Raw genomic sequence first — 13,048 nt, 5'->3', positions numbered from 1 at the left:
TTGACACTTTTGCAGTCGTGTGTGGTTAGCTGATATAGCATCCTTTAATTATTGGTTTTACAAGGTCACATGGTCAAGAACAAAATAAAAGTAGACTGCAAATGAGTGTGGCCTTTTGATTCTCATGGGACTAAATGTGCATGATCTAATATGGAAACACTCCACTCATTCAGCATTGTTAATTTGTGTTTACAGTAGAACCGTGCGTGAACAGAGTGCATATTAATCATTCTAGATGTAAGAATGTTAATCATATGGTAAGTATGATAAATACGATTTATTTAATATCTCGTGTGAATGTGATTTAATGTAGCAAATGAAGACTTTTGCTTAGAGTGCTTTCTCCTGAGAAAAAGACCCCAGTAATCTCATATGTGCTTCTTTTAGAGTTTAGGAAGTGATCTCAAGAATGTCTCAAACTGTGCTTATATTGCAGTATGCAGTATGCAAAGTATTAACAAGTCAGATATTTCAATATTAACTATGAATGTCTTATCAAATAATTTTGTAATTGTACTCTAACTGAATGCCAGTTGTTCCAGATGTTGTAGTTTTCATTTCTACACAACATTAAATGTATTCACTTGGCAGACACGTTCTTTTGAACTTATAGCAACTTATAACTTTGGTTAAACTACAGTCAAGCTGCTCTTTTAAAAAAGTTATTACACTACAAGCTACTTGTCTACAATAACTACAATAAAACTATTTAAAAAGAAAATATTTTTTAGATATATGAAAATCAGATGATATTAATTAGTTTTGAAATCAGTCCTTGCTAAAATAAACAATGGTTTTGTTAAAGTAACCAATTTAACCATGCATTTGTTGTAAACCCTTACTAAATATAAAATGTTTACAACAGTCATGCCTACTACAATATTACTATCATGAAACCATAGTTACTTTTTGTAATGGTTAAATATATAGGGTGACAACATTAAATTGAACCTAAATTTATACTTACTATATTCTAATAAAACTAGAAAACACCATATTTTATTTAACTGAATCAGAATTTAGTAAGAAACAGCTATTTTAGGCTGCTCGGGCTTGAGTGAATCATTTATGAGAACAAAGCACATTTACATGAACTATCTCTTTGGTTTATTCATTGTGAAACTGCTCACATTAGCAAAAGGAAATGACATTGGCAAAAGTGCAATGTCAATTGTCACACAATTATTCTTCAGCAGATTCACTTTTCAGTCACAACAGACATTGAGGTAGGCTTGAGTTTCATATTCTTACAATCTTCATATATTATAGATGAAAGAATCTGGCATATGTTCTGAATAAGCATTATAATTTTATTGAATTAGACATTGGTTTACAACATAATATACTGTAGCTTATTTGTCAAATAACAGCAATTGCAAAGAGTTAAAAAATGCAAACTCATCTCTGTCCCAACCATGTTTGTTTCTTTTTCTAGAGACGCAAACGCAGAGATGATGTTCAACAGCAGCTTTGATTACAATTACTCATATGACTATGACCATAAGTTAATTCCAATGTGTGAAGTTGATGACTATAAAAAAACCACAGCCGTGAGCTACACCATCATCTTCTGTCTCAGCATACTTGGTAATGGCCTCCTTCTATGTGCCCTCACATGCTATGAAGACCTAAAAAGGGCCACCAACTTGTTCATGTTCTGCTTGGCTCTGTTTGATCTACTCTTCACCCTGACGTTGCCTTTTTGGTGCGTGGAGTTGCTCCACCATTGGGTCTTTGGCAACATCGCCTGCAAAATCATGACTGGGGCCTACTTTGTAGGCATCTACGGAAGTCTCATTCTTCTGACGTCGATGACACTTGATCGTTTCATTGTCGTGGTGGTAAGAAGCTACTGGCTAACACGGCGTCGAAGACTTATTTGTTCGCAAGTCGCCTGTGCTGGTGCGTGGATCATCAGTTTGGTGGCTTGTCTGAGAGATTCAATGGCCTCAAAGGCGGAGATAGATCATATCGACACCTACTTGTGTAAAAGCACTCATACCGAAGAAGATAATATGGGATATTACATGCAGCTCATTTTGCTTTTCCTCATACCGTTTGTGGTTATTGTTTTCTGTTACACCAAAATTCTATTGACGCTCATGTCAACGTCCACCAGGCAAAAATACAGGACTGTGATATTGGTGTTGTGTATTGTTATCGCTTTCTTTGTATGCTGGGGACCGTATCATGTAGTCATAGTGTTGATGTCTGTCTACGCGTTTGATCCCTGTGAACATTATCAGCTGCATGGTGTGTTTGTCGTCTGCAGGATTCTGGCATTTTCGCACTGCTGCATGAATCCAGCGCTGTATTTTCTCAGAGGAAAGTTCCGAATGCTTGTGTCCAGCTTGCTATTTTGCTCTCCTGAACTCAGGCAGTCGGGACAGTACAGAGGAGTCACGGATCCGAGTGACTCCCGGATTCATCCGTACATGACTGAAATGGTTCCAGAAAATTGTGGTGTGAGACAAACAAATGCCACAGAGCTGAACTAAATGTAAAAGCTTTATGAAATGTCTGTGACTTTAAACTTGAATTTATTTATTTATTGCCAAAGGAAATCTTATTGCTCAAAGGATGCACTTTCCTGACTCATGAGACTTTTAAGTGAAGTTTACTTTCTGTGCCACTAGCGTCAACAGATAGAATTGCAAAAATAATGACTGGTTTCGAACAGGTTTCCCGAACACTCTCCCCATCTTCCATTGGTCAAAAACAGATAGTCCCACCTCAGACTCACGCTATTGGTTACTAGGATGGGCTGCTCAATCAAACACAGAAGTTGTTTTGAAAGTGCCACAGAACCAGTGTTTCCGCAGCTATGTTTTCATCCAAGTTGCAAATTAAATTTATGCAAAAATTTGCAAATACAGCACTGAACAAAATTGTCACTTATGGCAAAATTGGCACAAAATAGAAATGAAAATGGAAGCTCAAGCCACTGTGGCTCTTTTATTAGAGCCACAGTTATAAACTGCTTGCAGGCGAGACAAAAAGTTCTGAAGAAATTCAAGTTTGCTAGCGTTCAGTGGACAACGCACAAACTTCACCTTTAAAAGTGGTTCTCGGTTATGTTTTATTCACTCATTAAGGATCAGTTTTGATTTCCTAAAATTCCACAGGACCCATAGGAGGAAAATCCATTGGAGAAATAAAAATAGATACAAATGACAACTCTGGTGAAGACACATGCAAGATTACTGGGAGCTTTCAGGCAAATTCAGCAATGTTTACGCACCATTTAATCCCACTGTTGTCTAGAATAAACAAGCAAGATATTAAATAGATCTAATTTGGAATATTTTTTAATGGGTTTATGATCGGACAAATCGAGTCTCTTTTTTTATAGGTCTTTTTTACAATACACATTGTTTCAACGACAAAGAAAAATCTTAATTTCTGACTCCTTATGATGTATAGTTTTGTAGTGTTGCTCTCTATTTGGCATTTAAAGAGTTAAGTTAGAGTGGAAAAGATTTGTGTTCTCATCCTTACTGTGTTTAAAGATTTACTTTAATATGAGATTTTGTATTGAAGATGTTTGTTAATGAGTTGTGTTTATACATTTGGTGTCAATTTTATTGAGATCTGACAAAGTGGGATGTGAGACAGGATGGAAATTCTAAGGAACAAACCACCACAACCAAGGTATTTCATATTTAATAAAGTATTTTTCTTTCATTCTTTCATTCTTTCATTCTTTCTTTCTATCTTCCTTTCTTGCTTGCTTATAGTTATTTGTTATGCATTCCTGGTGGCTTTGAAGGAATAGTTCACCCCAAAATTAATATTTTGTCATTATATTCTTACCCTCATGTCATTCCAAACCCTTACGCTGTTATTTTTTCTGTGGAACACAAACGGTACATTTGAAAGTAGTCTTCAGAATCCACGTTACTTTTTCCAAACAATTAGTGACTACATCTATCAAGCTCCAAAAACGACAACAGCACAAAACAACAACAACAACAAAAAAAAAACAACAACAACATCAACATCCTAGCACCTTAAAATCAATCATATGAATGCATTTTAAAAAAGTGAATGCATTTGGAAAAAACTGCCGTATGACCTCAGAAGACTGAATATAGCACATCTGCTGAATAGACTACTTTTGTGTGTGTGTTTTTTTTTTGTTTGTTTGTTTTTTTTGGAGCTTACTGTAACAGCAGTGGTCACTTTGAAATTATTGTTGTATTGAAAAGAGCGCTGTAAAGCTTATCTCCTATTGTGTACAAAAATCTGACATGTCAATATATACAATAAATATATATATATATATATATATATATATATATATATATATATATATATATATATATATATATATATATATATATATATATATATATATATATATATATATACATACACTATATTGCCAGAAGTATTCGCTCACCCATCCAAATAATTGAATTCAGGAGTTCCAATCACTTCCATGGCCACAGGTGTATAAAATGAAGCACCTAGGCATGCAGACTGCTTCTACAAACATTTGTGAAAGAATGGGCCGCTCTCAGGAGCTCAGTGAATTCCAGCGTGGTACTGTGATAGGATGCCACCTGTGCAACAAGTCCAGTCGTGAAATTTCCTCGCTACTAAATATTCCACAGTCAACTGTCAGTGGTATTATAACAAAGTGGAAGCGACTGGGAATGACAGCAACTCAGCCACGAAGTGGTAGGCCACGTAAAATGACAGAGAGGGGTCAGCGGATGCTGAGGCGCATAGTGCGCAGAGGTCGCCAACTTTCTGCAGAGTCAATCACTACAGACCTCCAAAGTTCATGTGGCCTACAGATTAGCTCAAGAACAGTGCATAGAGAGCTTCATGGAATGGGTTTCCATGGCCGAGCAGCTGCATCCAAACCATACATTACCAAGTGCAATGCAAAGCGTCGGATGCAGTGGTGTAAAGCACGCCGCCACTGGACTCTAGAGCAGTGGAGACGCGTTCTCTGGAGTGACGAATCACGCTTCTCCATCTGGCAATCTGATGGACGAGTCTGGGTTTGGCGGTTGCCAGGAGAACGGTACTTGTCTGACTGCATTGTGCCAACTGTGAAGTTTGGTGGAGGAGGGATTATGGTGTGGGGTTGTTTTTCAGGAGCTGGGCTTGGCCCCTTAGTTCCAGTAAAAGGAACTCTGAATGCTTCAGCATACCAAGAGATTTTGGACAATTCCATGCTCCCAACTTTGTGGGAACAGTTTGGGGATGGCCCCTTCCCGTTCCAACATTGCTGCGCACCAGTGCACAAAGCAAGGTCCATAAAGACATGGATGAGCGAGTTTGGTGTGGAAGAACTTGACTGGCCTGCACAGAGTCCTGACCTCAACCAGATAGAGCACCTTTGGAATGAATTAGAGCGAAGACTGCGAGCCAGGCCTTCTCGTCCAACATCAGTGTCTGACCTCACAAATGCGCTTCTGGAAGAATCAAAAATTCCCATAAACACACTCCTAAACCTTGTGGAAAGCCTTCCCAGAAGAGTTGAAGCTGTTATAGCTGCAAAGGGTGGGCCGACGTCATATTAAACCCTATGGATTAAGAATGGGATGTCACTTAAGTTCATATGTGTCTAAAGGCAGATGAGCGAATACTTTTGGCAATATAGTGTATATCATATAAATTATATATACATATGGCCATATATCAGATTTCTGTTTGTGTATCTTTGACAAAATAACAGCATATGGGTTTGGAACAACAAGAGGGTGCAGAAATAAGTACATTATTTTTCATATTTGGATGAACTATTTCTTTAAAAGTGGACCAGTGCTCTTTATTTTACATGAATTAACCTGTGTTACTGTCATTGTACAGGTAGGATGTTTCAAGAGACTGCCAGGGAACTTTAATTTCAAAGCCATGATAATGACATAAACTACACATATGAGTATTATGAGGATTATCTGATAACATTAGAGGATGGAACTTCTGCTATGGTGATAATCGCTGTATGCTACAGCATCATCATCTGCATCAGTCTACCAGGAAACACTTTTCTGATCTGGGTGCTCTTGAAGCAGGTGGGTTTGAGCAGCTTTGCAGACTGCCTCCTCTTTCATCTGACAGCATCTGACCTGATCTTCACCTTAACGGTCCCCTGGATCTTCAACCAGATCCGGGGCTGGATCTTTGGGGAGGTGGCCTGCAGACTATTCACCTGGGGTCTCTTCCTGGGTCTATACAGCTACATGATGATTCTCACAGTCATAGCGGTCCATCAATACGTGGCCATTGTGTGTCCAGTGTTTGCATCAGGGCCGTTTCTAGGCATGGGCGAACTAGGCGGTCGCCTAGGGCACACACCTAGCGGGGGCAGTAATAGGGATCTCTCCTGTGGCACCAGAATGGTCTGAAATGACCCTGGTTTGCATCATATGTGGGGAATCATAACAGACTGTATGAACAGATCTCGTCCGCCATTGTGTAGGCTTCAGTTTTCAGTTCTTTTCTGGACTTGAGGACAGTCTTAATGGTGTCTTGTGTGTTCCTGTCTATAACTCAATGTGTGTGGAGATGCTGGGCTATTTCACTCAGATGATTCTCTTTTTTCTGCAGCCATTCCTGGTTATTGCATTCTGTTATACCCGCAAGAGGTTTACCATCCACCAGAGTCGCATCACAAGCAGAAACTGTCATCATGCCGTGTGCATTATCTTCTGCATCACCACTGGTTTCTTCATCTGCTGGGCACCCTATAACATCTTCCTCTTCTCCTTGAAGATTTTAAGCATCGCTGTGTTGAATCAGACAGCATTGGATGAGGCACAGGAGATCATTTACTGTGTCACTCACATTTTAGCTTACTCTTACCCTCTCATTCACATCTTCGGAGGGAGGAAATTCAGGAACCATCTCCCCTGGTCCAGAAGCTTCACTTGGTTTTCACGGAGGTATAGCAGTCATACTTTTAGCAAGCAGAGCAGCTTCTCAGGGCAAACACATATGACCTTTTGAGACTGCTTTTCATTCACTATCAGGCCAACTCATCCATTTAAAAATAAATAAAAATAAAAAAGCAGCAATGCGGGGCCAAGCCCTTTAGCCACAAGGCTTGACAAAGACATAAAGGCAAGACTTACTGTAAAGTTGGTCAATGCTGGCTTTAAGACATTACTGTACAATTTTCTGTAAAGCTGATATAAAAACGATCTGCATTGTTAGTTGCTCTCTACAAATTAAAAAAAAAAATAAAATAAAATAAAATAAAAAGACTTGAAAGATTCACTAAGAACAATGCTTAGAGCTCCATTTCAACAGAAGCTCTAGCCCATGTGGTGCTTGAATTTGCAAATTTCTGTACTGCAGTCCACATCATTAACCAATGCACCACACAACTGACAAGACAACCTGTCACAAGAGACATGTTCCTAATTGCGAGTACAAAACTTCAGAAAAAACAATGTAAGAAGTAGGATTTATACAGGGAAGTATGGCCTTCATTATAGTAAGAATAGCATGAAAACTCAGAGGTTCAATTTTTAAATAGATTCAAACTCACAACTATTTGAACTGCATTCCAATGCTTTAACCACTAGGCTATTCTGTTGACTCATCTTAACAATGCCAAAGAGACATGAAAAGTTCAGAATAAGCACACAAAAGCGTTGGTTAGCATGCTAACCGATTACCATGCTAACCAATTACCATGCTAACCGATTTGCATTCTAAGCTAATGTTGACTACAGATAGAATTTGTAGCCTTAAAAGATAGAATACCCTAGTGTTAGCATGCTAACCGATTAGCATGCTAAGCTATCATAGCATGTAGCATGAGAACCATGCCAAACAGACCATTTTCTCTTGAACTACTGGTGATGCTGTCTCCAAACTGATCAAGTACCCTGAGGACACGATGTGTATGAAGCATACACATTTTAATTTAAATTCTACAATTGGTTTAAAAGATATATCACCTTATATAAATATTAAAAATAGTGGAGAGGCAATATGTGTGATATTGAAAAATGTTGTATCGTTGGATTCCGTATGATCCAAGGAATTTAAAAACACAAATGATTTTATGATTTTAGGACAAACGGTTCAAAAGTTAAGAGCAAAAATAGCAATTTTTGGCACTTCTTGACCCATGTGGTGCTGTAACCAAACTGTGCATGTACCATGTTGTCTCATGGTCCTTATGGGTGTTTGACAGCTTTCTGCTTTATAAGATGTATAATATGAAATTATCAGATACCGTATGTCTAATTATGGTCAGTGGAGTATTTCACCTGAACCTGACCAATATGACCAATTTTGAGTCGTGTTTATTCTTATTTATGTCTGATTACAGCAAATACACACCAAGGCATCCCTATAATATAACACGCAGAACACTGGGCCTGACACCATCTCTGTTTGCTCTGATCTCATTAAACTCTCAAATCTAAACCCCGTAACAGACGACAGCCAATTGCTTTCTCTTCTAGACATGGCACCTTCTTAACTCGGTTCTGGTGAGACACAAAAATTCTACAGTTGTGTGTTAGATGAATAATCAAGTAAATGATTGTCAATGATGTCATCATTTTATTTTTAGGTGAACTATCCCTTTAAGTGTTCACTGTGGTCAGTGTATATTGCTTAAGAAGCATACCTAGTTTCGTTTCGATATAACAGAGTGTTTCCGAGACACAGCTTTACATCCTATTTCATGTCAACATCATTAACTTTGCATTAGCGTAACTTTTCAACAGTTGTGAAAATCAAAATGGGGTAAAGTTAAATCCGTGCTTAAAAAGCTTAAACTGTAAACATCATAATCCAAGATGGTGGCCCATGTAATGGGCAGAATTATAGTGTAAAATTTCATTGGAATCATCAGGAGGAGAGTAATCAGATGCTAAAGGAATTTTGTTTCCAGATTAAATGGTTCACAAGATATGTGCAAAAGAAAAGTACATTTTTAAACTGTGGAGTTTGTCCTAGGGGTTCCAAATTTGCTATGGGGCATTTCATGCCCACCCCTATCAGTGTGCCAAATTTTACATACTGATTCTTACATATGGTTAATAAAGCTGCCATAGACTACTATGGCGGAATAATACAAATAAGAAAAGCTACAAAAGCACTAGGGGCCCTTTGTGCCCCTTTGGGGCTTGCCCCCTAATAAGTAAGTAAATAAATAAAAAATAAAAAATGTGGTTCATACTTGTCTACAAAACTAATTTCAAGCATATAAACAGAAGCCTACAGATCCAAAGGTTTTTTATAAACATGAGAAAATAAGGTCAAGTGTATCTAAACTTTTCAGTGTTTATTTGTATATATTGTTCATATTAAATGTAATATGCATATGTCTGTGTTGGTTTGTGTTGCATTTGTTGATTTTGGAGAAGCGTTTATAAATGCCAACGTCACAAAGCCTTCTGAAAGAGGAACAGAGAAAATAAAAACAGATGGGAAACTAAGGGTGTGATGAAATTATAAGGAATGCGATTTTCTTTCTCAACAAAGATGTTAAAAATCAAATGAAAAAAGAAAAGTCTTGGAAAACATGGAACTTGTCTTCCCACCATGTTGTAGAAAGAGTTCTAATGAATGGCTACTTTCTATTTTATGTTAGATTGAATAGTATGACATATCTAATAGTTCTCACAACAAAAACAAGGGTTTTATGCATCTATGCTTTTATAAAACACCAGTATTACGTTTTTTTATTTTTTTATTTTTTTTTATTTTATGTGGCAGTTCATGTTGCTGTTCAGCAGGTGGCAGTAGTGACTAATAAGTGATACATTTATGACCTTCAGTAATTTGAATCGAATTTGCATTAAAGTGTTACATTTGAATTCCAAGACCACAGTACATTAATTCTTGGGCTCACAACACAATTATTATTCATTCTATTTTTTATTTTTTACCCATAATTGATTCATAATTGATCGAAAACCAACTAAGAAAATCATACAATTCCAAATCCTTATGATCTGGCAGACTGTAAATATTAGAATAAATTATTCAAATAATATTAGACAAAAATCATTATCTCTGAGCAGACATGTCCACATTTCCTTTCCAAAATGCTAAAAATGAAATGATCTACAATTACAAAATAATGATATCTAATTTAAAATTAGAGCATTAATGTATCAATGACAACACTGACAAGCGCAAAATATTTTATTCTGTGTATTAGAGACCGGGGCTAGTTGTCACACGGGGAAATTTTCACAATGGCTGTATCTTAGTAACTATAACGTTTTGATTCCAAAGCACAATGTTCTTGCATGTGTGTTATTTTGTATGTGTGTTTTGCTTGTCAGAAGGAATTGTCACATGTTTTAAATATTATAATTTTATACAATTTATTAATTACAATATTTGTTGGGCCAAAACAATTGAAGGGATAGATCTGCACACAGTGATAATATATTATTGATTAAAAATAGCAGCTTTCCATTAATAAATGGGAATAATATAACAGTGTGTGGATCTATCTCTTCACTTGTACTTTAATGCTTTATGCTTTGATCTGGTACATGTGGAAAAAATATAGGAGTGTTTCCTATATAAATATGCGCATTTTCCTCCTTTCTTGGGCAAAACAATATAACTTCATATTTTTGTACATTACCTTATACATGAACATGTTTCATGAATTGTTTCATAATTGCTTTAACTGTTCAAACTTTGCTGAAAGCATATAATAGGCTGTTTAATGGCAGGTTCCACCATGACTGCTTACCCTATATAAAGTGACAACATGCCCGGCTATCGCTACACAACGCTGCACGTGTTCAATAGCTTTTTGTAACCAAGACATTCTATGCAGGAATTGACTTTCAAAAATAAACCCATCTTGAGAAATTCACTGGAGTAAAAAAGTGTGACAACTGGACCTGGCCTCCCCTATAATGTTGAGTTGCACAGGCCTAAAGCACACATGAATAAATGAATTCACATATGAATAAATGTAGTATAGAATAGATTATTTGCCAGTAAACCATCTAGCCCTGAAGACCAGTGGGTGTTTGACAGCTTTCTGCTTTATAAGATGTATAATATGAAATTATCCAATATACCTGACCAATATGACCAATTTTGAGTCGTGTTTATTCTTATTTATGTCTGATTACAACAAATACACACCAAGGCATCCCTATAATATAACACGCAGAACACTGGGCCTGACACCATCTCTGTTTGCTCTGATCTCATTAAACTCCCAAATCAAAACCCCCTAACAGACGACAGCCAATTGCTTTCTCTTCTAGACATGGCACCTTCTTAACTCGGTTCTGGTGAGACACAAAAATTCTACAGTCGTGTGTTAGATGAATAATCAAGTAAATGATTGTTAATGATGTCCTCATTTTATTTTTAGGTGAACTATCCCTTTAAGTGTTCACTGTGGTCAGTGTATATTGCTTAAGAAACATGTAAAACATAAAAAAATATAATACTTCCCTTTTTAATGAAACAAAAGGTGTTTCAATTTACATTCTCTGCGCTCAGTATGCCAAACATCAACTGTAATCAATAATGTTTGTAAGTCTCAGAAGACAAGATGTGCATACTAATATATACAGCATTAATATAATGTACACTAACACACAACATGGGTGCTTTGACATTTCAACAGTCTGTACATAGCACTTACACATTTGATATGAAAGTTATATTTCTTTCTCAATGCTTTCAGTGTTCTAGATAGAAGTAAACTTGGCTTACACCTTCAGTGTCACCTATCCAGCGTGAGAAATAATGTCATTTCTTTAAAAGACCTTTGAAATCTGCTCAACTTTGCACGGTTTCACATTTCTGTTGGAAAAGTTGAGCTCAGACAAACCCGTTCACTGCATCTGTGTACAAGTTTCTTGAAAGACATGGTCCTTTACCATACTGTTCCTGTCTGGCAAGTGTGTGCTCAGATTATCGCCAGGAGCCAAACAGATGTTGTTTTCTGCTCAATAGAGTCCCATTAGACCCTCCAGTTCTTACCTGCTTTCCTTCTGTCTTTATTTAACTTAGTCTGTTTTTTCTTTTGTTTTGCTAGCTTTAACTGTCCTTGTTTTCTGAAAATCGGTGGTAACTTCAGTAAAAAAGACAATTTCCTGATTTCAGTATCTTCTTTGACATGTATCCACCCTTTTGAATATACTGTTGTGCTAGCTGTCACACAGCGTTGTGGACTAGTTGTCACAAGGACTATGTTTTTGTAATACAAAAATTGCACAAATGCTTTACGAATCTTCATAACTAAAATTTCAATGCCATTATATTTTTGTATGTTACTGTATAATGAAGGTAGATTTTAACCGAAAGGTTCAAGTTCTCAGAACAATGGTATTTTTCCTAAATGTGGGCAAATAGGGCAAGCTGTCACATGTTTTATATGTTTATACTGTATGTTATACAATTCATATCTGCTATCCAATACAATGATTGTACATTTTTTTATGCTATCCTTTTAGTTTTTGCGTAGTAATATATATTTATCTGTAACTGTTTATCTTCATCAAAAAGCCATTAAACCAAGGGTGTAACCAGGAAATTACTTTTGGGTGGGCCTCAATAAAAACGAATGGGCCAAGTTTTCGCCAAAATTTGTTTTGACCAAATTTTCCTTAACAACAGAGAAGCAGCACATTCAAACAGTTCTTTCACACATTCAGAAACAATATTTTATCAATTTTTTTTATCCCCTTTTTTTACTATAGACAATAAAACAGGCAAAACAAAAAAAAAGTTTACATTGAAGGAGGGACACAAGCCATATAGGGATCAGATCAGGGCCATGCACAGACATTTTAAAGAGGTCAGAATGCTCTCACAGTGAAATCGGAAACAGTAGGTTGACTTTCCTTTAGCTAAAATCAGTCTGTGCCTACCAAAATTCAAAACACTGCCTCCAGTGGCCAAAGTGGTACATTTTGTTGGGCGTATGGGCGTGTGAGCTCTATTTTCTGGGTGAAAAGTCCATGGAGGGGTGCCAAAAATGAGTTGAGAAACCAGTTGTTTTTAGCAGCACAAGATACAGTGAAGATGAATGCATATTTTATAAACTGTACCCCCCAACCCAAACTCCAAACCTAAA

General features: G+C 36.8%; 1 protein-coding gene and 1 pseudogene across 2 annotated transcripts; both read left to right on the top strand.

The window, feature by feature from the left end:
• The first annotated feature begins 117 nt into the window (after positions 1-117).
• Positions 118-6,705, top strand: LOC127441642 (chemokine XC receptor 1-like). Of its 2 annotated transcripts, none has more exons than XM_051699261.1 (3): positions 118-257; positions 1,436-3,651; positions 6,568-6,705. In XM_051699261.1, the coding sequence occupies exon 2, from the start codon at positions 1,452-1,454 to the stop codon at positions 2,496-2,498; it is 1,047 nt and encodes a 348-aa protein (XP_051555221.1). In that variant the 5' UTR covers positions 118-257; positions 1,436-1,451; the 3' UTR covers positions 2,499-3,651; positions 6,568-6,705. The 2 variants fall into 2 exon arrangements, with proteins under 2 accessions (XP_051555221.1, XP_051555220.1); XM_051699260.1 differs by lacking the exon at positions 118-257 and adding an exon at positions 1,102-1,226.
• LOC127441652 (chemokine XC receptor 1-like) lies at positions 6,377-9,814 on the top strand (annotated as a pseudogene).
• Positions 9,815-13,048: the final 3,234 nt, after the last annotated feature.

The sequence above is a fragment of the Myxocyprinus asiaticus genome, chromosome 5 (genome assembly GCF_019703515.2).
Source record: "Myxocyprinus asiaticus isolate MX2 ecotype Aquarium Trade chromosome 5, UBuf_Myxa_2, whole genome shotgun sequence".
Taxonomy (NCBI): Eukaryota; Metazoa; Chordata; class Actinopteri; order Cypriniformes; family Catostomidae; genus Myxocyprinus; species Myxocyprinus asiaticus.
Note: the sequence above shows the minus strand (reverse complement) of the source record. Positions and strands in the feature narration are given on the sequence as shown.

Coding starts and splice junctions, on each gene's coding strand:
- LOC127441642 (XM_051699260.1), top strand. CDS start 1,165: ATGTCAATTGTCACACAATTATTCTTCAGCAGATTCACTTTTCAGTCA. Junction 1,227..1,435: donor CAGTCACAACAGACATTGAG/GTAGGCTTGAGT, acceptor TTCTTTTTCTAG/AGACGCAAACGCAGAGATGA.